The sequence below is a fragment of the Ptychodera flava genome, assembly GCF_041260155.1.
Source record: "Ptychodera flava strain L36383 chromosome 3 unlocalized genomic scaffold, AS_Pfla_20210202 Scaffold_27__1_contigs__length_13241970_pilon, whole genome shotgun sequence".
NCBI lineage: Eukaryota > Metazoa > Hemichordata > Enteropneusta > Ptychoderidae > Ptychodera > Ptychodera flava.
This window is the reverse complement of record NW_027248281.1, coordinates 11929711-11953870: the sequence shown is the minus strand read 5'-3', so window position 1 is coordinate 11953870 and position 24160 is coordinate 11929711. Positions and strand designations below refer to the sequence as shown.

Genomic DNA, 24160 nt, shown 5'->3' with positions numbered 1-24160 from the left:
CTGTCGTGCGGCTCGCGCCTTGCCCCAACCAGGGCTACAATTTCTTCCTATACCTGCTAGTGTAAAAGCTGCAGTGCGGATCTACACTGCATGGTCAAGGCACACACGGGGCCGCATTATTAGAGAATCTCGCCTTACCGTGTGCAAATTTCACTATAATCCTGCTCCCGGATAATGTTAGAGCCCTTGTAACTCCTATCGATGGTCAACTTTACTCCTTGCAGCTGAAAAATGACAGTTTAATGACTCTGGCGCGAAGTCAATTCGAACTGGACCGCCGTCGTTGAACTCTGTACCCAGCCGACTTGTACCATTACATTTTAGGGGTGGCCGACAGGTGTGAGGGAGCTGAATGAGCATGCTTACGGGTAGCCCTTCACTGCCTCCGGAGCCAAAGCCGGACACTCTTGCCATACTCGTAGGACTAGTTTATGGGATTGAAAGGGGTGGGTAATTTTCATGACAATATATAACTCTTGGTGAATAAAGAGAGATACTTTTGCCGAAGTTCAACTACGCATTTTAATTAGTTCAATAAATCCTGTGCTCTATCTTCCGAACTTTCTCAAATATGTTACGTACTAGTTCAATAAATCCTACACGGGAACGGGTCATTTGAAGCAGTTATAGAACTTTGTGTCCATGTACATTGTTCAGAGGCGTGTGCCTAAGTTAAACTCCATATAACTAGTTCAACTTTCACAACTAAGTTCAACCATCCACCTCCATGGTACAACTACATTTACAAGATGCCGCTGTTGTTCAATGTGGAAAGAGTGGTTCCAAGCAAAATCTGTTAGACTAAAAAGGTCACAATGTGTGAAGTGGGGTGCCAAAACGGCATTTTTGTCCATGACGGCGTGACTTTGAACATTTTTTTTTTAAATCGGATATTTCCATCTAGTATCAAAGTTTGACATATCGACGATTTCGGGATTACTGTGAAATCGCCGATCGACATTGGACTCAGCACTCTGCGTCTGTGAAATCGCCTATACTTACAGAATATTTATCGGCAATTTCCGGACTCTAGACGATACTACAATGACTAGCCTTGTGCCACGGCACGCCGGGTCTGTGAAATCGCCGATATTTATTTATAGTTACTTATAGTGCAGCTTTGCCAAATACTTTGCTATTTGTATACAACACGTAGGTATTTTACTGTTTTTGTAGGGTCGTAGCATTTCTTAACTCATTACACAAACGCGGATTACATTCCTGGTTAATTTTCTCACAGGACATTTATGTAGTCTCGCTTCGAACCATAGTGAACTTTACATTGTGCATGATGAACTCAGTATGGAAATAGCCTAATATAGGAACGACTTCCTCCAATCTGATTAAAATCAGAAGTAGAGTACGGCGACGTCTTCTTATGCGTACGCGGTATTCTCTCGCTGTCGCGTAGTGAGAGGCGACAGCGACTCGGAGAGAATACCGCGTACGCATAAGAAGACGTCGCCGTACTCTACACCTGATTTTAATCAGATGGACTTCCTCCATCCGTTTGCTCATGACTACTTCAATAATGCAGTGTTTATCAATTTAAAATTTCGGCATTTTCTTGTCTGTCAACATACATCTTAATGATGAAGTAGGCCGGGTTGTATGAGGATTTCTTTACATCATTTTCACATCTGTGCTTTTTCATGGATACATCTTTCTTTTTGTAACAAATTCCTTGTAATCAGCATGTTTTACATACATGCTTTGATATTGACCTCAGCAGTTTTTGAATAAATCTGATAAAATTTGAAGCACCGAAGTAGTAGTAGTCACAGTAGTAGTAGTATCTATTTAAAGCTTCCCATTTTTACACAAAGTTGAGAATGTTCCAGACTAATTAAACTCATGTCATGATGAGTGTGGGGGGAAAATGACATACATAACATGATCCGAAGTGGACCAAAATGGACTCCTGAGATACACCGCACCAATCGACAAAACATGAGCGTGTACACCTAAATAGCTAACATTGACTTCTTCCTGTAAGGTCTGATCGAAACCACTTCAGTGACAAATCAGAAAACCTGTACACAGAAAGTTCGCTTAGCAAAATGTTATGATCAACGATGAAAAAAATCTTTAAGTATATCTAAAAACAATTATCTTCATCTATATTCTGTAAAAGTATAGATCCTGGTCAGTTAACTTGACTAAAGCAATGTGACAAGAGTGATGTTGTCTGATGATTGTGAGTTGTAACAAAAAAGATTAAATGCATAAAACTGTAAAAACTAATATAAACATGTTTTTCTAGTATTTTAGATAGAACTGGTAGAAGGGAGATAGGCCTATAGTTGTTAACATCACTTTTAGAGCCTCCCTTATGAATCGGAACTATTTCATCACATTTGAAACAGTCGGAAAATGTACCACTATAAGCTTCAAGATTAAAAAGAGTTGCGAATATTTGTCAGACATTTCACCACTTTACAGCTCTGGCCAAGCGCTAGTCTGGCTCGAACTTCGCTACTAGATGATACTAGAGTTTGTTAATTAGGCGGGTAAATATCCGATATATATCGAAGATTTATAGCCTTAGAGATCCATATCGTATAGTATATTAGCCGTAAATATCGATTGGATATTTTATAATTATATCGCGGTGTCTCTTGTTGTCAGAGCATCTGTATAAAATGGCAAAGACGAGACGACAGACTTTGCATGGCGTGAATATCTCTTTCACTTCTCAGGAAATAAAGATGGCAAGTTCTTCAATGGTCACTGGTCTCTCTTTGCTTTCAGCGATAGTGGTATTCTAGCAGTAATTGAAAAGGAGCAAACAGTCCTATGACCTTTTTCAATCCTCCGAAAAGATAGCGTTAAAATAACAACAACTATACTGCCACTAGCGCGCTACTGTACTGCTGGTGTCACCGTTTTCATTAGTCCCTCACACCTATCGGCCACCCCTAAAATGTAATGGTACAAGTCGGCTGGGTACAGAGTTCAACGACGGCGGTCCAGTTCGAATTGACTTCGCGCCAGAGTCATTAAACTGTCATTTTTCAGCTGCAAGGAGTAAAGTTGACCATCGATAGGAGTTACAAGGGCTCTAACATTATCCGGGAGCAGGATTATAGTGAAATTTGCACACGGTAAGGCGAGATTCTCTAATAATGCGGCCCCGTGTGTGCCTTGACCATGCAGTGTAGATCCGCACTGCAGCTTTTACACTAGCAGGTATAGGAAGAAATTGTAGCCCTGGTTGGGGCAAGGCGCGAGCCGCACGACAGAAGCCCAATCCCCACCAACCAAGGGCTACAATTATTGCAGCTAGGGTATTATATGATCAAATGTCGACAAAACTGACAAAAAGGCGTTCGTAGAATCCACACAGCAGAGAACAGACAGTTGGGAATGGGAATCCTTTGTAAAATATCACTATTGTTCATCGTTCAAAGTATTTGGTTGTCAATCTTGTTGGCGCCATGCTGCAAAGCTGCTACAACGATGGTGAAATTGATCTTCAACAAGAATTTCGTATGATTATACACTTCTGTATCTGGAACCATATCTGCTTAGAACTTGTGTTCAGTATTTTCATAGTCTTTCCAGAATTCCACTTTTGCGTGAAAGAAGGCAGAAATGACTGACCAGGATAAAAATAATATTACGAGCATTATCCTGATTTGAGCAAATAAGTAGGAGGCAGATAATCCGAATTAATGATGCCTAACATAAGCCACGTAAATGCAGTGAAAAAACAATGGCTGTCATTGCTCCAGTATACTGATTTTTTGTTTTCTTTGTTTGACTGTTTGTTTTTAAAGAGTATGCCGTGCTTGGAAACGGACGGTGTTATGCTTGGCCAGTCAAGAACTATCGCCCGTTACCTTGCTAACGAATATGGTAAGTAAATTAGCTGATAAATGTTGCTTTGCGAGAAAGGAAAATCGTGTCCGCATTCTAACTTTGAGGAAATATATGAAACTATGTCTGAAAGTTATTGTTTCTCTCGTATCTAAAATTCTTGACAAAATACCACATTCTTAATCTTAGCCACAGGTTGCCAGTGTCCGTGTATGCCCGCATGACATTGTAAGATAGTCAGGTGGACAGTTATACGCAGGTAAAGAGAAAAAGTAAAATCCCAGATCACGGCACGCCCCTATGGGGTAGAGTAACCGTGCCCAAATGAAGTCGTTTTTAGGTCGTGTTGCATTTATACCCCTGGCCAAGGAATGCCATATCACATGGTGATCCAGGGATATGCTCATATCGTTTTCAGCGACGGACATCGAACACGTAACGGTGCATGTGAATTACAGGCTTATGGTCGAAGTACTACCACAACCAATATGAAATGGAAGCACAATTATATCACCTGAATATCTGGCTTTGTCGTTTTATCGCAAACAGTGTTGTGTCGTCTGAACCATTAGGTTACAAAATGTAGGTCAAACCATAGTCCCTCGAGAAAAACGAGGGTCTATGGTCAAACCTGTCTCATGGCCTATTTCTCCTACATAATCAAGGTTTGGCAGGGAAAACTAACCTGGACAAAGCTAAGGCTGATATGGTGACAGATGCATGTGAAGATCTTCAACAGGGAATGATTAAGGTACATTACGAGAAAGATGAAGCAAAGAAGGTAATTACGTCAAATAGTGCGCTGACCTCTGTAACTTTGCCGCGAAAAGAAACTTCGATCTTCGTTACTTTAAATGATTTTACCAAAGGGCAAATGCTGTAACTTTAGTAAGGTTGAAAATGATGAGCTTGTATGTCAGTATATACATATATAGACTACATTATTATTTCGTCATAACAAGCAAAACAGGACAATTGCAACATCGTCCGAGTTTACAGCTATTGGTCCTTACGTGCTGTATTTACGGTTTGAAATTACATTAGGATGGCAAGTGAAGTTAGTATAATTCGCTTCTATAGACGCCTCTCATATTGCCACCATATCAAAGAATTGTGTCCGAAAGATTAAAAGTAGATTAATTAAATATCTTATGCCGAGGTACAGACGTGTAGATACAAGCATCATAGAAGCAGCGTAATTAGAAATTATTTCAACTACCTCGTATTCTGTCCTGCTTTTCAACTTACAGACAGAATTACAGACTGAGTACGACAAGAAAATTAACCGTGACATTAGAATCGCTTGAGAAGATACTCACTGCGAACAATGGAAGCGATGGATTTTTCGTTGGAGATGGAATAAGTGATGTCATGTATTCATTTGCATCAAACTAAAACTGTGAAATGGACGATAGCTGTAACCTTGTTTAATATTGTTTTTATTTTTTTCTCTCAAACGTATTTTGAGATACAAAGCATAATCCTAGCCAACATGTAGCATATCGTCAAATATGAAGCGTTATTAAGACAAACAAAGTCCGGAATTCAGTCGCCAACAAGCAGAGTAGACATTATGGTAAATAGAATACTGGGTATTTCCACATGACATTGGGAAGGGAACAAGAACTTGATTATCTCATCATTACACTAATATGTAAAACTACATCTTAGGTTACTACACAAGCTTTAAGGAAGCTTCACATTTGACTTGTAAAATGATGACATTACGGATCTTTGGGTGGACGGAATTTACATGACAGCTGTATCTTATATTGCGGTAAAGTACGTGTTTCAGTCGTGTGACGCACTTTGTCTGACACGGAGAGACCTTTTTGATAGCACATCAAGTAATGATAGCATTGCGAGTATCTCTAAATTCTGTATCAGTATTTCATGGGATACACTTGGAATAATCGACAGATATGACCATAATATAACACTGGATCTTCTCTGGTACCGTGTATTTAGTGTACTTAAAAATCACCGAATCAATCAATCAATCAATCAATCAGTACCCAATTTCTTCATATTAATTTGTGCACGTTGTTGAATGACGTATTTCGACTTCCTTCTTTCCAGGTGTCAGTGGCTGATCTTTCGTTTTTTGCCCAGATGGAATACAACTTATCGTCTGCCCCCGATCTGTTGGATAGTTATCCCAAGTTGAAGGCGCTCAATGCACGTGTAGCTGCACTTCCCAGCATTGCAGCATGGCTTGAGAAACGACCAAAAACAGAGTTCTAACTTGTATGTCTCCGACGCGTCGTTGTTCATATGACATTCTTAAATTTCAGAATTAGATTTGTGCGATAAAGGGTAACTTAACTCATCGAATGCTACAGCAGGGCCAGTAATTTGGAACATTATCCACTGTGTTTTACATAGTCTCTTTTAATTTCACATGATTATTAAATACTTAATAAGGTCTCAAGTAATTGGTGTTGCATACTCTTTCGACGAATTTTTTTAAGAATAAAATCACGTTACATATCAACAAATATACACTCCTTGTTTTGTTTTCAGAACATGTACACAAATTTACAAGCATATATCAATATTCATCATATGATTTTGATACGTCAAAGAAAGGACAACCAATGGCTTTGATTATGTATTCCACTTTTGCGCACTAACCAATCTAAATAGTGCATATATTTGGACAAGAACTGAGACGTGGCAAGTGATTTTCTAAAGTGTCGAAGACTACAAGTCTGCGAAGTAAAAAAATGCTCATTTTGTACATCAATGGAAATCATGGATTAAATCATACACTCAAGAGCGGGCGATGATTGTTCAACGGGTGTCTCTGGATAAAAAGTGTGCCAATTCCTATAATTATTATTGTTTTTCTTTGATTAAAAAAAACGGAGTAGAATAGGGTGATCCTATCTCGATCATACATGACGCAGAAAGATTAGCATTTCTTTTCTTTCTTCTTTTGCAGGAGAATTTGTCGGTTCAATCATTGATACTCCTTAGAGGGGTGCAGAGCATGTTAGTGGGCAGAATAAATCAAGGAAACGTCTACGTGACTCACCACAGAGGGCGCCGTCATAGTGTCAATGATCAGGAGTTGAGCGTGTCAAAACGAGTGATGTCAAAACCAAGTCACTTTATTGGAAATTAGTTGATAATAAATGGCATGCAGTCAAAGGTTAGATTGGTCAAAAATGGGCTGAGAATCTAAATCTCACTGACAGTTACAAAGCTACTCTATTCAGCCGTCTTCAGTAAATGATTTAAATTGGAAGATTTTCCATCGAGGCCAAGTCACAGGAAGCTTGGCCAAAACTTTCAATTTAAGTGATGGAAATACCATATTTGTGGCCAAGAAGAAACACTGGAACACATCTCATTTGACTGTAAATATGTAAAAGAAATCTGGCAGAAATGTATTTGTTTCTTTGTCAGAAAACACAACTTTGATAATAATATCAATATCAAAAGATAAGCGATTGCAGGAATCGAAAATGATAATAATGCAACATCTGACATTATTTACTGTATTACTTCCTTTGTAAAATATACAGTTTGGAATATTCGAAATTCGGTTACTCTTGATGGAATTAAAGTTTCCCTTCAATCCTATGTCATGCAATTGAAATGTTATCTCTCCTCATGGATGAATACATTGTATTTCACTTATAAGATGATGAACAAAACTGAGGATTTTATCACAAAGTTTTCAAGCCTTGTAAGACTTGAAGGAGAAGAATGCATCCTGAATGCATACATATGATGATCTTTGTAATTAAATAGCTAATTATTTGGGTTTTTTTTTGTTTACAGACAAGACGCCTTGTAATTTTAATGCATTCACAGTTATGTAGATTTGTTTTATTTGTGACTATGTGGAAATAGATTTATCTTTTTCAAAAAATAGTTGAGCGTTTACCCGCACTTTTTGAAAAATCGTAATTTCCGCTGATGAGCAATTCTAAGAGACAGAATAAAGTCAAGTCTTAACATTTTAAATCTCAATTTTGTACTAATGCCTTCGAGACAGTCTCTTCAGGTCACACAATCTCTAGTAGGCCTCGGATCTTTTAATGAACAATTTGCAGATTATATTTTTTACTTTATATAAACAAAGGAATACCTAATTATATTTATTATTAGCTACTATTATTATACTGTAATACTTTATCTTTATGGAGAAAAAAATTGAACTTATTTTTGTATCACACGTTTATTGCCACTGATGTGATGTAAATCCTATATTTACAAGCAAGCAATAAATATTATTATTATTATTATTATTATTATTATTATTATTATTATTATTATTATTATTATTGTAGTCCTGTACATCAGCATCCCTATGTTCATCCCAACTAACCTCCAAGACATACACACAACAACAAGAGGATATTTTCTGATCCGTATAAGTTGTCGTTGGTTTTAGTCGACGTCGACATTTGCGCCTGCTTTATATTCATGTTACTTTTTACTGCAGTTTCAATTTCATTTCTGCTTTTCTATTTTCCACAAGGGAACGAACGTCTGTGCAAGATTGTAATCGTTAAAAATGAACAGCCTCCCAGCAAGACACAACAAGAAAACTTCCTTTAGTGTTTGTAAAAGTAGCGCCACAACTTGTCGATGCTTGTACACTCGACAACGGCTTGCACGATCTATCATATAGTATACCCTCCTGCGGCGGGGGTTATTGCTTAAATACCTCACAAGTGATCATTAATCAATCTTATGACCAGGTACACAAAACGAGTTAAATTATCTCAGTCTCTGCTATTTTAGGCAAATAACAAAGCCGTAATAGCCGGAGAGTTCTTCAATAGTTTTCAAAAATGTATTCGTGAATACAATTCTCAGGCCTGCACTGTATCAGGGATGACCAATACTGACGACTGTTTCAGCAGGTCACATCAGGATCTGTATCACTCTAAAATACCGGTAGCCAAATATCTTTGTCGTCTCGCATCTCAGTGAACTGGCCAAAGTCCTTGACTTTATGCTATCAATACGGGCTAGCCAGTAACCGGTACTAGGTACCTGATGTTGTTGAAAAAGATTACAGTAATATGTTTATTATTTCAGCTTATCACTACTTTCTTCATTCCAAGGTTGTTACTTTATTTCCCCACGTCTGAGAGACGACGTTTCGTGTTTTTGTTTCAATCTCCACTTAGAATAACTATGATTTCTGTAATTAACTATGATCTCTGTCTTTAAATTGTGCAAATGAATGCCGTTCATTCATTGGCATATGTACTTGACTCAACTAGGATACAGCGCTGGAAGGGATAAAAACATTTCTGATTATCAATCGACTATCTGTTGATTTTTGCAATGAGTCAAACATGTGCACTGCACGTCTGTTCTTTTTATCAGTCTTATATGTGCTTTGTAAACGATGCTCTCTTGGAATGAACTTCTGCTTGAGGTGAGAGAAAGTCCCTGTGTTGGGCTGTCTAGCTAGAAGGTTTATGGTCCAAAGGTTATTTCAAAGGTTGAATGGTCTTGTTACAAGGTCTAAGGTTGGACAAAAGGCTCTATGTTTGCTGAGTCATTCTACCCTTGGAAGGGTTTGGCGTGCTCTCATGAATATTCAAATATAACAGCAGAAAAGCGTGTTTGTTTTGGCGACCTGTAAGCTATTGATAGGCCTTTAGCCCTATTATTCATCCTGACGCCTGGGTTTGCTGACAAGGCGCTGTATTGGTGGAAATGAGTCAGTATATAAAAACATCGCGTCACATCATATTTAAAATACAACGGCAGAATGTTATTGTTTCGTCGACCTATACGCTGTATTTTAGTGGCCTTTACACTTCATTCTGGTCTGATTCTGACCCTAGGCTTTGCTATGGAGGTCGCACGTACATAGAGCTCTATGTGTTTGATAATGAGGCAGTCTAGTACCGTGAGTCATCATTAAAACGTCTCATGAATATTTAAATATTTAAATACAACGTCATAAAACGAGCCGTTGCATGCATTGACCAACAATCCCAACCATTCACTCTGTCCTGGGTCTTTGCAGTCGAGACACCATAACTGTAGTGCTTGAGACGCTCGTAAAATAACCGTCATGCCAAAACATCGTGTCATTTATTTCAATGCAAGGGGAAGAGCAGAACCATCCCGATTGGTCCTTTCTGCTGCTGGAGTGGAATTCGAGGATGTCCGTTTCACTAATGAGGAGTGGCAGACAGAAAAAGCAACGGGGAGTAAGTGTTTGGTTAATGTCTGATTGCCACACCCCTATCTGAACGCTAGACGTAAGCTAGAATTACCGTTGGGTATCGAACATGGGTATCATTACAACCTTCGTTTGCAGCAAATCTTTGTAGTCGCTTACAGCTTTATGCCCCTGTTAAACATGTATTTCCCATGCGTAGGTTATTTAACATCCGGGAATGCCAGTGCAATTTGCACGTTTACATCGAGAGTATGTTGTTGTTACCATGCACCACACTCGACAGCTGTTTATTCAGCGTTGAAGAAAAGAAATTGCAACTCTATGAAAGGTCGTTTGCAAGGCCCATAATGGTATATCAAGGACAGTCTGGCCTGAAAATCACATGACTGTTGGGCGATTTCTCAGTATTGTTGCGTGTATTCATTCTAACTATTTCAATACTGGGCTGTGTATAGAACACACACATGTATGTTTGCTTCGTGATATTGCTGGCAGCCCTGGATGCGTTTAAAGGTCAAAACTTTGACCTGCTTGTAGAACAACTACATTTCATTCTAATGTAAACGCGATGCTTTGATAACCGCAACTATATAGACGTGATTACCTTCAACCATCAATAGTAATATCCCGCGTGAACAAGGCATCCAGTCAGGTCGCCCTGGGGTCAATATGTGCGTGAAACCGGGGGCGATAGGAAGGTGCCCCTACCGGAATTTTCTCAAGTTTGTCCGTAGACCCTCGAGAAAATGAGGGTCTTTGGTTTGTCCATGGCACTATTGTTCTTCAGTGTTTGTCTGATCTATGTATCATATATGATGGAAATGTAGCCACTTTTAAATCCCCGCGCCCTTCCTTTAACGACACAGCCTCAGCGTCCCATAGGTCCATTCAAGTGGTTATCTTCAGTCGGCCGTGAACGTGGGTCCTTGAAGTTCCCGACAGACTGTTTTCTTCAGATTCACCGTGTAGCTACAATTTCTGTGAGGATTATCTTGTTCAAAATCGTCCAATTTATGAAGAAGTTTTCCTCTTGCACTCTTAATGATGCTTGCTGACCTGTAAGGCGAAACATGACACTTGGAGCCATTCGTGAAAATTCCTTTTACACTTCGCTGAGCGGAGAGTGTCCCTGAAAATTTTGATTGTGACAAAAATGTAATTTTAGAACGTTTATCCACCAGACAACAAAATGTACAAATCGCTTTCCTACTGGCTTACTGTTTTCTTTGTAGAGCCTTACAGAGAAGAATGCGTTGTAATTGTATTTAGAGCATACTATATACTATAATTCCATCAATTGGATCCAATTTTATTCGTTTTGAAGCAATGTTCGCTGCAAGGTCATTGATTCTGCCGCAGTCGTTAGTTCACGTACAGTACCAGTGATTTTATCTCTCCCCACAGGATTAGACAAAACAATGCCTGGAAAACGTATCTCAACGATCATTATGTCGTGCATTTTCACATAATAGGCTCAATTATTGAAAACTCGACACTCTACGGTACTGTCACAGCTCTTAATTAATAGACAAACTTACTCTAAATGTTGTGCCAATGGGAAAACTATCAAATGAAAAAGTCGGCATTGTATTTTATCATCCGAAGGGCTTTATATATATTAAAATGGCATAATGAACGCTGTAGCTATATTTCATTATGAGCTCATTGAGAACTTACAAAGTTTAATCTTGAACTCCATTATGCAAAGAAAATGTGACTTTCAAGTTTAAATGCATAAGCTACGGACTATCACCAGACTGGAGTTAACACGCACCGCGCCATTTCCGAACTCGAAGTCTCCATTGTGCGTATTCTTTACCCAATGGAGGGACTATTCTACTGTTGAGACGAATTCAGTCGCAAGCATTTTCAAATCCTCCGCCCCCTACCCCGCGACAATGAAATGCTCAACCTTTGTAGATTCTACTGAGAATGGTCGAGTCAAAGTGAGTCAGCAAAATGACTCCTACAGCATCTTATAGGTGTATTGTGTGATCACATATTGACAAAAACAACAACCTGGAGAACAAACATGTGGGCATAGGAATCCTTTGTAAAATATCAGTATTGTTTACAGATCAAAGTATGAGATATTAGTAAATTATGAATTTATGATGGCGTTTGCTGTCAAGATGCTGTCAACGATGATGAAATATTCATCTCCGTTGATCTTCAACAAGAACTTCGTATGGTTATACATTTCTATCGCTGGAACCATGTCTGCTTAGACCTTGTATTTTGAACTTTTATTGTTGTTTCAAAATTTTATTTTCATGTGAAGGAAGCAGAAATGATTGACAGGATAAAAGTTATAATACGAGTTATAATACGACCTGGGCAACTCTTGGAGTGAAAGTCAAGGTGATAAATTAGAACTGACAAAAAATAGTTATGCCAAATATAAACAGCACAAACTTGGCGAAAAAGCAATGGCTTTTACTGCTATGCTACAAACTCCATTTGTGATCTCTTTGTTTTCTTTGTTTTTGCTGTTTATTTTTAAAGAGTATGAATTTGGACAACTGCCGTGCTTGGAAACGGACGGTGTTATAATAGGCCAGTCAAGAGCTATCGCCCGTTACCTTGCCAACGAATATGGTGAGTAAATTTATATTTTATGTATCTTTAAAACAAAGGTAGATAGTTTACGCCAGGTAAGTGTGAGGAAATATCCGAAAGTATATCTGAAAGTTATGTTTGTCGCGTATCTGAAATTCTCGATAAAATAACACATTCTTGACCATGGCTAGACGTTGGCGATGTTCGTGTATACATGCCCGAATGACATTGTAAGATAGTCAGATGGACAATTAAGTTAGAATGCACCTCGGGGACAGATATTCGGACTCTCAAACTTTTACGTTCTCTTCTGATATACCACATGTGGGGGTTCATTTTTAAGCTCTTTGTGAAAGAAAACTTTTCACCGGCTTAGTTTTGTAAAATTGGAAATTTTTTATTTTTCGCCACAGAGTTAACACAGGGATGGCGGCCATTTGAATTTCTAATATTGGTAAATCTTGGGTAATTTGTTTCTCTAGTACCAAAATTTGCACGGTGACCCCCTATTTTTATTCTTGATTTTGAAAGAGAATGATTAAAGATTCCTTGAGGAAAGTTAGAGCAAAAGTTTAAGTCTTTCACTTTCGAGGTGCATATTACCTTAAGCGGGTATGGAGAAAAGTGAGACGTCAAGTTTCAGGTCGTGTTGCATGTATACCCTTGGCCAAGCCATATCATCACAAGTGGCGATCCATGCAGGGATATGCTCTTATCGTTTACAACGACGGAATTGAACGCATAACAGTGCATGTGAATTACAGGCTTATGGTCGAAGTGATACCAAAACTAATATGAAGTGGACGCACAACAATATCAAATGAATATCTTACTCTAAGGTTTTAACGCGAACAGTTTTGAGTCGTCCCAACCATTCGATTGCGAAATGTAGGTCAAACCTGTCTCATGGCCTATTTCTCCTCCATAATCAAGGTTTGGCAGGGAAAACTAACCTGGACAAAGCTAAGGCTGACATGATAACAGACGCATGTGAAGATCTTCTACAGGGAATGGCAAAAATACATTACGAGAAAGATGAAGCAAAGAAGGTAACCACCTCAAATAGTGCAATAATCTCTGTAATTTTGCCTCGAAAAGATATTTGTATGTTCGTTACCTTAACTGATTTTATTAAGGGACCAACAGCTGTAACTTTCGATGATATTTCACTATTTTCTTTTCAATGTTACCTACAGTTTCTCACTCTCATACTCTTTAAAGCATGTTTAGGTTCGCATCGTTTAGCTTGTTAATGTCAGCATATATATGTGTGAGGCTGCATTGTTTTTCGTCGTACAATGTAAAATCAGGACAACGTAATCAAATTTTACAGCTATGTATCGATACTACGTTCTGGCCCAGTGAACATATCCACCATGCTATCACTCGTTATCCTGAAATACTTAATCAATCACTTGTACAAATTATTCATAATCCATGCTGTATATCTAGTGTGTTATGGTTTGACATTACAATAGGGCAGCAAGTGAAGTTACATTTTATTCGCGCCTGGACGTCTCGCATTTGATAACGCAATCATAGCAAAGTATTGTGTCTGGAAAGGCTAACAATAGATGACTAGATATGTCATACCCGAGTAAGGACGCGTTAATTCATGCACTACAGAAGTAAAGTAATCAGTAGCTATTTCAACCGCTATTCTATCCTGCTTTTCAACTTACAGAAAGAACTGCAGACAGAGTATGGCAAAAAGATAGCCACAATATTAGCAGCGCTTGAGAAGATACTCACTGCAAACAATGGAGGCGATGGATTCTTTGTTGGAGATGGAGTAAGTGGTGTCAAATATTCCTTTGTATAAATGAACTATTTGAAAGGAACGATAGCTGTAACTTTGTGTGGCATTGTTTATTGCGTTTGCTCTCAAACGTATTTTGAAATACAAGGCCTTGCCAACATATTAAACGTTATTTTGACTGCCAAATTCAAGAATTCGTTCTCCGACATGCACACTAGACACGGTGGTAATTGAATACTAGGCATTTCCACATTATTCGGGGAGTGGAACAGTCAAGAACATTATCATCCAATCATTACAACAATACTGTAAGATACGTCATAGGTACAGGAACTTTAGGGAAGCTTCACATTTTACCTTTAAAAGGATGGAATGACGGATCTGTGGATGGAAGTATTTTATAAGACACTAATCAGAAAAGCAGAGTCTCATGATAAAAAACAATACAATATCGTTGTAATAAAATGTTTCAGTCCCGAGAGAAATTTTTTCTGACACTAAGAGACTTTTTTGATAGAACGGCAAGTTTAATTACTGTACTAGTATTGCAAGAGACACACTTCAATTATTCATAGGTTTTGACAGGTAGATTATGCATTTAGTTTACTTTATATACAATCGATCATTCAAGTCAAATATTTTCATATTCATCTGTGAGCGTTGTTGAATAACGTATATTATCGCCATTCTTTTTTCTAGGTATCAGTGGCTGATCTTTCGTTTTTTGCCCAGATGGAATACAACTTATCGTCTGCCGCCGATCTGCTGGATAGTTATCCAAGTTGAAGGCGCTCAATGCACGTGTAGCTGCACTTCCAAACATTGCAGCATGGCTTGAGAAACGACCAAAAACAGAGTTCTAACTTGCATGTCTTCGACATAGTCATTCCTCTGATATTCTTTCAGAATTTTGTGCCATAAATATCGCTTTAACTCATAGAATGCTACAGCAGTGTCTGACTCAGTAATTATATACATGACAAATGTATTTTTACAGTCTCTTTTCATTTCACTTCATATGTAAATACTAAGTGGCTCAAGTAGTGGGTTGTCGATATTCTTTCTGTCGAATCTTTAAAAATAAAAATTGCGTTACACCTTCACAGATATTGTTTTATTGACATGCATACAAATTCGGAAACATAATCACATGCATTATGTAATTTTGATAGGTCTGAGTAAAAGGTACAACCAATGACTTTGATTGTGTATTTTATTTTGGCGTGATAACCATTTGGAAATGAACAAGCTGATGAGTAATTGTAAAGTGTGGTTGACTATAGGAGCAAGTTTTCCACAATATATACCGAAACGACGATTCTAATGGTTCATAGTCGTAATGTCTGCATATTACTCGCTGCTGCATTTCGACAGCGAATAATTTCATACCAGACATTTAAAGTTGTTTATCAAATCACATTTTTAACTCTGATCTTCTCTTAATCTCAGAACATGTCATCAAATAGAATTCCAAGAAATAACAAAATGCAATCAAAAGGTCAATTCAGCCTAGGACATATTCCTGTTGATTCATGGCCAATATTCCCATTTTGTATCGAAACCGTTCAATCCAAACAGTCATGACTCGACGTCAGTCGTGAGTTAATCGTTTGAATGGTGTTGTGTGTCTGATCGGCATACATATATCTAAAGTTCAATGAACTACTTTCAGGTTTTTTGTACATGAGGTCTGAATGCTTGGCGTTCAGCTGGTGAACACAACCTTATCTGGTATGAGGCTCTATTGTCAGATTTAATTGTTGACTAGAATTAATCGATTTACAATAGCAACGCACATTGGACGAAGTACAGGAAGTTGGCCAGATTGGTATTTCTTTTTTTAACATACTTTAAGGAAAGAAAAAAGTGAACTCGTTTTCAGCATTGCCCCTCTAGTATACTGTAAGGCTATCGGCTGCCAGTAGTCGTTGGTATTATAAATGGCCATTTTCGCGACGCTTACAGATACGCAGTGTTCGATGTTAAACCATGGACGGTTCCCTATAATAAGCCATTATATTAGCATCCTCAAATAATGTTATTAAATACGATTTGCATAAATTAATACGTTCACAACCAAGTCAGCAACAGCGAGACACGAATTTAACTGTCAGTATCATTAGAACGCGCCTGGGGGACAGATGTTTGGACTCTTAAACTTTACATTTCTTTTCTGATCCATCACTTATGGGGGCTCATTTTAAAGTCCATGGTGCAAGAAAAGTTTTCACTGTCTTAATGTTTCGAAAATCGAAAATTTAATTATTCTTCACAGGGATAGCGACCATTTTGAATTTCAAATATCGTTAAATCTTTGGTAATTTGTTTCTGTACTATCAAAATTTGCACGGTGACCCCCAAGTTTTATTCTTGATTTGAATGAGTAAATTCGTTGAGGAAAGTTTAAGCAAAAGTTTGAAGTCTTTCACTTTCGAGGCGCATACTACCTAAATTTCACCCTTTGATGATCAACACCAAGACCAAACTAAACGTTATTGAAAAATGTGTTAGCCCTACTACAGCATTTAGTTATACTACTTAAAAGATTAATTTACGCAGGTAAACATTGGCATCATTTGTATGCCTGCATGCTTACAGGCATGTTTATTTCGATATCGTAAAGCCTCTTCCACTCCTTACTTTAATCTAAGCTCTCGACGGCTAAGATCAGCAGCGTGTGCAAGAAAGCCTCTTGTCGGCAAGACCACACTGTTAGTGCCTTCAGAAAAATTCATGCTTCAAAACTTACAGACGGGTGTCGACCTAAACTAAGAATATGACAATTTGTTGTTCTTCTTAATTTTTGTAACTTTGTTTCTCATGACGTCCAGTATTCGACCACTTTTCTAGGGGCTGGTGGTGGTACGATAGAGTTAGACATGTACAATCCGTGCAACAATATTACGTTCATATGAAGGTTACATATATTGTGTTGTCTCCACACTATTTCACATGTACTTTCTTCCATCAAGTGAACGTCCTTCAGTGAACACGTAGATTTGGCAGTCATATTCCCCAGATTAACTTTCAGTGACGTCATCTGTTACTCCTAGTCAAATAAATCTGTCGATAAATCTGTTCGATAATAGTCACCATGCTAGTAACAGCGTCTGTCCCTGTGTTCTCTCTGTCTGTCTGTCTGTCTGTCTGTCTGTCTGTCTGTCTGTCTCTCTCTCTCTCTCTCTCTCTCTCTCTGTCTGTCTGTCTGTCTCTCTCTCTCTCTCACACACACACACACACACACACAAACACACACACACACACACGATAATGCTTGGTATGCTTCTATGACTAGGTCGTCGTTTTTTGCGTAGGACACGCATGCCTGCAACCTGTACGGTCAAATATCCAACAAGGACACACGATAAATTTCATTGAATCATTCTTTAAAATGCAGATGTATATCAAGCTTAACAGCCTCCTCCCATAATTTATCGTGATTCATAGTCATAATGACTCGGCACTATATATCGGTCATATGAGGTAAAACAGGAGCAAGGTCAAGCCTCGCTTCAGGCTTTTTGAGAACAGTTGACCACCGAGTATACTCAGTGTTTAATAAGGACGCTGTGACCTAAATACAGTTTGACTGTAAGCACTGTAATTCCGCTTGTGGTGTCGATAACAAAGGTTGATCTATAGTATTTAATAGGTCCAACATAATTTCAATGTAAGTCATAGCTTGTGTTCTAAAGTCCACATGCAGTTTACGTTACAAAAGCTTTGATGAGAACCCTGGATGAGATAAACAGGTCAACATGTGAAAGACGGCAAAGAGGGGACTTCACCTGGTTGCCTAATGATGGATATCTGTCTTTCATAGCTTTCAGTCAGAGAAAACCAGTCAGTATGACGCAGCAAATACGGTTTGGCAATAGAAGGAATGACAATTGTTTTGCCAGTGATTTATCCCACGATGTTTACTAGAGTTAGATAAAGAATAGTGGCAAATATCTAGGCGTTATGTTTGAAAGTTAGGTTATACATGGAGTGGTATCCTTAGCATTGTTTTAACAATGTTCAGAAGCGAACTTGCTGATCAGTTTTGATATTGGAAAAATCATAACCAGGTTACAGTGCATATTCAAGTTAACAAAGCGGAAAAGAAGCGAAGCAGGACAAACTGCTAAGTGGCAGGAGCCTGATATAATGATCCCTATTCAATACTGAAGTTGGACCTCTTTACTTTGTAGGGAAGCGGGAGGTTTACGTTTGTGAGCGTTTCATAGACAACGGTTGGACATGGCGAGAGAAGCTATTGGAAGATATTTCATCGTTTGATCACGTAGGTCCAAGACAATTGGGATATGTAAAGTTTGCAAGGGGAAGGATCTAATGAAATCCTGATCCCGAATAATTTACGATAACCTCACGACTAATAGACTTTGTCACCATACCGAAAATATAAGAGAGCCGGAGCAAAAGTTCGTTGACATATTTAAACAATTAGAAAAACAGAATACGTACTATGAACTTAGTGAACTGCTCGTTTCATAGTTTTTGCAATGAATTGCGTCTTCCGGTTTTCATCATGATGTTTGTCGTATTATATTTGCCGATTAAATAAAATCATCTTTTGATAATTTTATATTAAAAAGGGTTGACTATTGGTTTCATGAATGCAAACTTGTCGCTATTGGTTCCAGATATTTCATTCGTCCACACAAAGTTCGACAGATGTGAAACGTTGTACATTTCAATGCACAATATCACATTACTCCATTTACCATAAACTACTGCATGGAAAATGGAATAAACTTGACTATAACATAATTATTTCGGCCAAAAAAAGAAGACGAACACTTTAAAGTTATTTTGGGGGATGCAACGTTACTGTTATAGTTGCACAAACTTACTTCAGAGCTAATCAAGTTAAATTACATGCTCTTGGTAGAGCAGTTTGTGTATAACTATAAAAAGAAATGTATAGAACATTTATGGTAGTCAAACAAAAAATAAAAATATTGCCTATAAAACACTACGATTGGAAAGTGCTAGAGTTGATGTTGGACTGTCGTTCATGCAATTTAGAAAATGGAATAAAATAATCGACACAGTGATATACTGTGCAAAGCGTTATTCAAGTCATTTGTTTATATTTGTTCTGGGAACGGTGCTTTCTTGGAATTGCAAGCTGCGTAAAGAGTAATACAAATATCCTCACGTTAGACTATTTAGCTCTAGGGTCAGCGCCATCTTTACACCCGAGAAGTACACATACATGTTGTTGCTTTGATATTTCTTAGTCACTATATATAGTATGCAGGAGTTTAGTTTCTTGTTATTCATATTCAAGTATAATGTCTGAAAAGCATTGCTATCTGTCGGCCTTACTCTGTCTTTCTTTGTGACGTAGAGCGTGCTGCAGCATAGAGCGTTCTGTCGAGATACTGTATTACTTGACATGGGCATACCGTAAGAGGCACATAACCATAATGCCAAAACATCGCGTCATTATTATATAATTACAACTATCAACTACACACAGCAGAGTCAAAATAGATTGGGTGCTCTTGGTATGCAAATTCAGGCCTCATTTTTTGTCTTTTATTTTGTGAAGAATATCCCTTTGGTCAACTGTGCTTAGAAACTAATGGCGAAATGCTAGGCAAGTAAAGAGCTGTCGCCCGTTATCTTGCAAACGTATATGGTAAGTGACTTGCGTTATATTTATAGAAGGTATTATAAAATTATATGTGTACGTGCGCTTTGAAACTCGACACTTGAAGAAAACTGTCAAACAGCTTGTCGTTTATCATAAACTATCGAGAACGTATGCATCTATTACAGCAGCCGTAATTTTGTATGTCTCGACTCACATAACATAGCAACATAGACGGATGGACAGCTAGCTATGTAAGCAACTACATGCAAGTATATAAAAACGAATACCCCAAATGAAGACACGTTTACATGACCGATTAGCATGTTTACCCCTAGTCAAGTAATATTATTACACCTCCCGAATAATTAGATTATTGTGACCTGCTTACACTTAGCCACGTGGCATATCCATGCAGAGCCGCCTACACTCATCGGGTGGCTCATAGCCATCCGATGAGAGAAGGCGGCTCTGCAGCCTATACGAAACAAATTTGTAGTGGAAATGTAATATTTTAGATTATCCTGATCGACTCAGTTGTGTATTTAGCTCTACTCTAGTATTGAGCATTCTACTCCAGCTGATCTTGAACTAAACAAGTATATATATATATATATATATATATATATATATATATATATATATATATATATATATATATATAATATGTATATATAATACCATTAACTCATCCTGATCAATGTTGTGTTACTTTATCTGTTGCATCATGAAAAGTATCTGGTTGATAGTTTATTTCGTTTACATATAATAAAGGTCTGGCGGGAAAAACTAACCTTGACAAAGCCAATGTAGACATGTTGAATAGTTCACTTTTTCAGATCTGCTGCAGGTAATGGCAAAAATACATTTCAAGAAAGATGAGACAAGGAAGGCAAGCACGGACGTCAAATAGTGCGCGGACATATGCGAATTTAGTTTGTAAGTAGCCACGACATTAGCATTGCTTGAGAAGATGTTCATTGCCAATAATGGAGGCGATGGATTCCTCGTTGGAGATGGGGTAAGTGATATGATTTCACATATCCATCTGCCTCAAAGGAATGTGTTAAAGGGACGATAACGATAACTTTGCTTGGCATTGTTGTTATTTTCTCTCGACATTATGTCGAGACTAGAAGTATAAAAGAGGCCCAAAAATTCTGTAGTGTTGGTTTTGCCAAAAAGCAGCATTTTGTCAAATATGCACTTAAATGTTAATATTGATAAAGGATTTAAAGAATTCATTCGCCAACAACCAAATATTGCGTGTTGCTATGTTGAGTACTTGACTTATCCACATGACTTAGAGAGTGGCACAAGAAGCATATTGTCGGTTCAATCATAGTGCAGAGCATGTAAGTAGGCAGAATGATGAATCAAGGAAATGTCTACGTGACTCACCACAGAGGGCGCCGTCATACTGTCATTGACAAGGAGTCGAGCGTATAATGGGCCACTTCCATGTTCCATTACATGTAATACAATGAATACACGAAACTCGGTAAGTACTCGTACTTTTTCAAACACCTTCCTCTCGCGGATGAGTAATTCTAGGAGGTAGAATAAAGTCAAGCCTTGACATTTTAATTTAATTCTGTACTGTCTTCGATACAGTATCTTCAAGTCATACAATCTCTAGTCCACCTGTCTATTAGTATCTCTAGGTCCAAACTCACCCAAAGTCACCTCCAACGCATACAAAGAACAACAATATGACATTTTTCGATCTTTATAAGCTTAGCTTTCGTTGGTTTTGTTCGACAATTGCGCCTGCTTTATGTTCATGATAATTGTTACTGCAATTTCAATTTCATTTCTGCTTTTCTACTTCCGCAAGCGAACGGAGGTCTGTGCAAGATTGTAATCGTTAACAACGAACAGCCTCCAGGCAAGACACGACAAGAAAACTTCCTTCAGTGTTTGTAGAAGTAGCGCCACATCTTGTCGATGCATGTAGACTCAACAACAGCTTGAGTGATCTATCCAGTTTATCATATAATATCTCACAAGTGACCATTACGCAATCCTAAGAAAGTTAAGCTTGTACTTATTTTATGCATTTAAGAAAAGAAAGGAGTTGGTTACATAGGGCTGGAGGCCTACAGTGCAAGTGGATAAACTATTACTACTATATTACTCAATTTTACGATTTTGTACACAAAATGAGCTAAATTACCCCTGTCTTTGCTATTTTAGGCAAATAACAAAGCCGTAATAGCCGGAAAGTTCTTCTTTAGTTTCAAAAACATGTATTCGTTAATGCAAGTCTAAGGCCTGCTCTGTATTAGGATTGAATAAAACTGACGACTGTTTCAGTAGGTCACATCACGGTCTGTATAATTCTACAAGCGACCTAACGGCCGGTATAGCTCCGCTGTGTTTATGTAGAGAATAACTATTGTGACACATGTTGTTGAAGAAGGTGGAAATCTTTGATAGCTTATTTCAGAGGCCAGAAAAAGGTAGTGGCTAAAATAACTGCAAAAACACACGATTGAAGATTTGAATATATAACACATTGGATCATCCCTAAGAACATATCAACCAAAGCTATCTGACAAAAATGGCAAAAGTTGCCAGAAGAAATAAAAATTGCAGATTTCACCATAATTTCAATAAATCATATATTAAAATAATCACTTGGAACCTGTATACCAAATATCAAAGCTATCAGACTTGCAGTTTTTGAGAAAAAATTTTTGACCAAAAATGGCAAAAATTGCCCTAAAAATACAAAATTGCAGATTTCATCATAATTTCAATATATCTTATTTAGTTTATTTGTAGGAACCTGCATATCGAATTTCAAAGCTATCAGACCAGTAATTTTGGAGAAATACATTTTTTCACCAAAAATGGCAAAAATTGCCCAAAACACAAAATTGCAGATTTCATCATAATTTCAATACATATCATAAAGTTTATCTGTAAGAACCAGTGTACCAAATTTCAAAGCTATCAGATGAATAGTTTTTGAAATACCCATTTTTTGATCAAAAATGGTAAAAATTGCCCCAAAGTTACAGAATTACAGATTTCTCCAGAAAATTAATATAATTTATTATATTACTTTTAGTTTATCTGTAGAAACCTGTATACCAAATTTCAAAGCTATCAGACCAGTCCTACTTGAGAAACACTTTTTTACCAAAGTGGCAAAAATTGCTCCCAAAATACAAATTTGCATATTTCTGCATGATTTTTAAAGAGTTTTGACCAAAGACGACAAAAATTGCCATAAAAATACAAATATGCAAATTTCACCACGATTTGAACGAACATAACTGAAGTCACCCTAAGTAAACTGCATATCAAATTTCAAAGCAATCGAACGAGCGGTTTCAGAGAAGAAGATATTTTTACCAAAAACAGCAAAAAATGCCCCAAAAATACAAATATGCCAAATTCACCACGATTTGAACAAACTGAAGTGAGGTCAGCCCAAGTGAACTGCACATGAAATTTCAAAACAATCGGACTTGCGATTTCAGAGGAGAAGGCAATTGTTGACGGACAAGAGACGACGGACGGACGATGGACGCCGATGGAAAATCAACCTATTTGATAAGCTCCGCATCGCCGACAGCGGAGCTAAAAATACCTGTAGCCAAATATCTTTGTCACCTCGCATCTCATTGAAGCGGTCAAAGTCCTGACTTCGTACCATCAATACCGGCTAGCCAACAACCGGTACTAGGTACCTAATGTTGTTGAAATTTAAAAATTGCAGTAATATGTTTATTTTTCAGCTTATCACTACTTTTTTCATTCCAACGTTGTTACTTTATTTCCCCACGTCTGGTAGCCGACGTTTTGTGTTTTTGTTTCAATCTCCACATTGGGGAACTATGATCTCTGTAATAAACAGCCAAACAATCTTTAAATTGTGCCAATGAATGCCGTTCATTTATGGGCATGTTGAATGCACGCCTGTTCTTTTTATCATTATATTTTCTTTGTAAACGATTCTTTCTTGGAATGAACTTCTGCTTGAGGTGATAGAAAGTCCCTGAATTTGGCTGTCTAGCTCAAAGGTCAATGGTCGAAAGGTAATTTCTAAGGTTGAATGTCTTGCTACAAGTTCCAAGTAAGGTTGGACAAAGGCTGTATCTTTGACCCTTCGTATGCGTGGGCCATTCTACCCTTGGAAGGGTATAGCGTGCTCTTATGAACATTTCATCATTATATATCATCATTAAAACGTTGCGTCTCATGAATATTTAAATTCAACGTCACACAAAAAGCCATTGCATGCATT

The 24160-nt window shown here is 37.8% G+C and overlaps 1 protein-coding gene and 1 long non-coding RNA gene across 2 annotated transcripts; both read left to right on the top strand.

Moving 5' to 3' along the window:
• The first annotated feature begins 3783 nt into the window (after positions 1-3783).
• On the top strand, positions 3784-5177 carry LOC139126369 (uncharacterized). The gene is made up of 3 exons (XR_011550551.1): positions 3784-3858; positions 4485-4600; positions 5070-5177. It is a non-coding gene; the product is annotated as an uncharacterized lncRNA (long non-coding RNA).
• Positions 5178-9627: 4450 nt separating this feature from the next.
• LOC139126367 (S-crystallin SL11-like) lies at positions 9628-15403 on the top strand. The gene is made up of 5 exons (XM_070692436.1): positions 9628-10010; positions 12488-12580; positions 13475-13590; positions 14226-14333; positions 15000-15403. Exons 1-5 carry the CDS (start codon positions 9872-9874, stop codon positions 15084-15086), a joined length of 543 nt encoding a protein of 180 aa, XP_070548537.1. The 5' UTR covers positions 9628-9871; the 3' UTR covers positions 15087-15403.
• The last annotated feature ends 8757 nt before the right edge of the window (positions 15404-24160 follow it).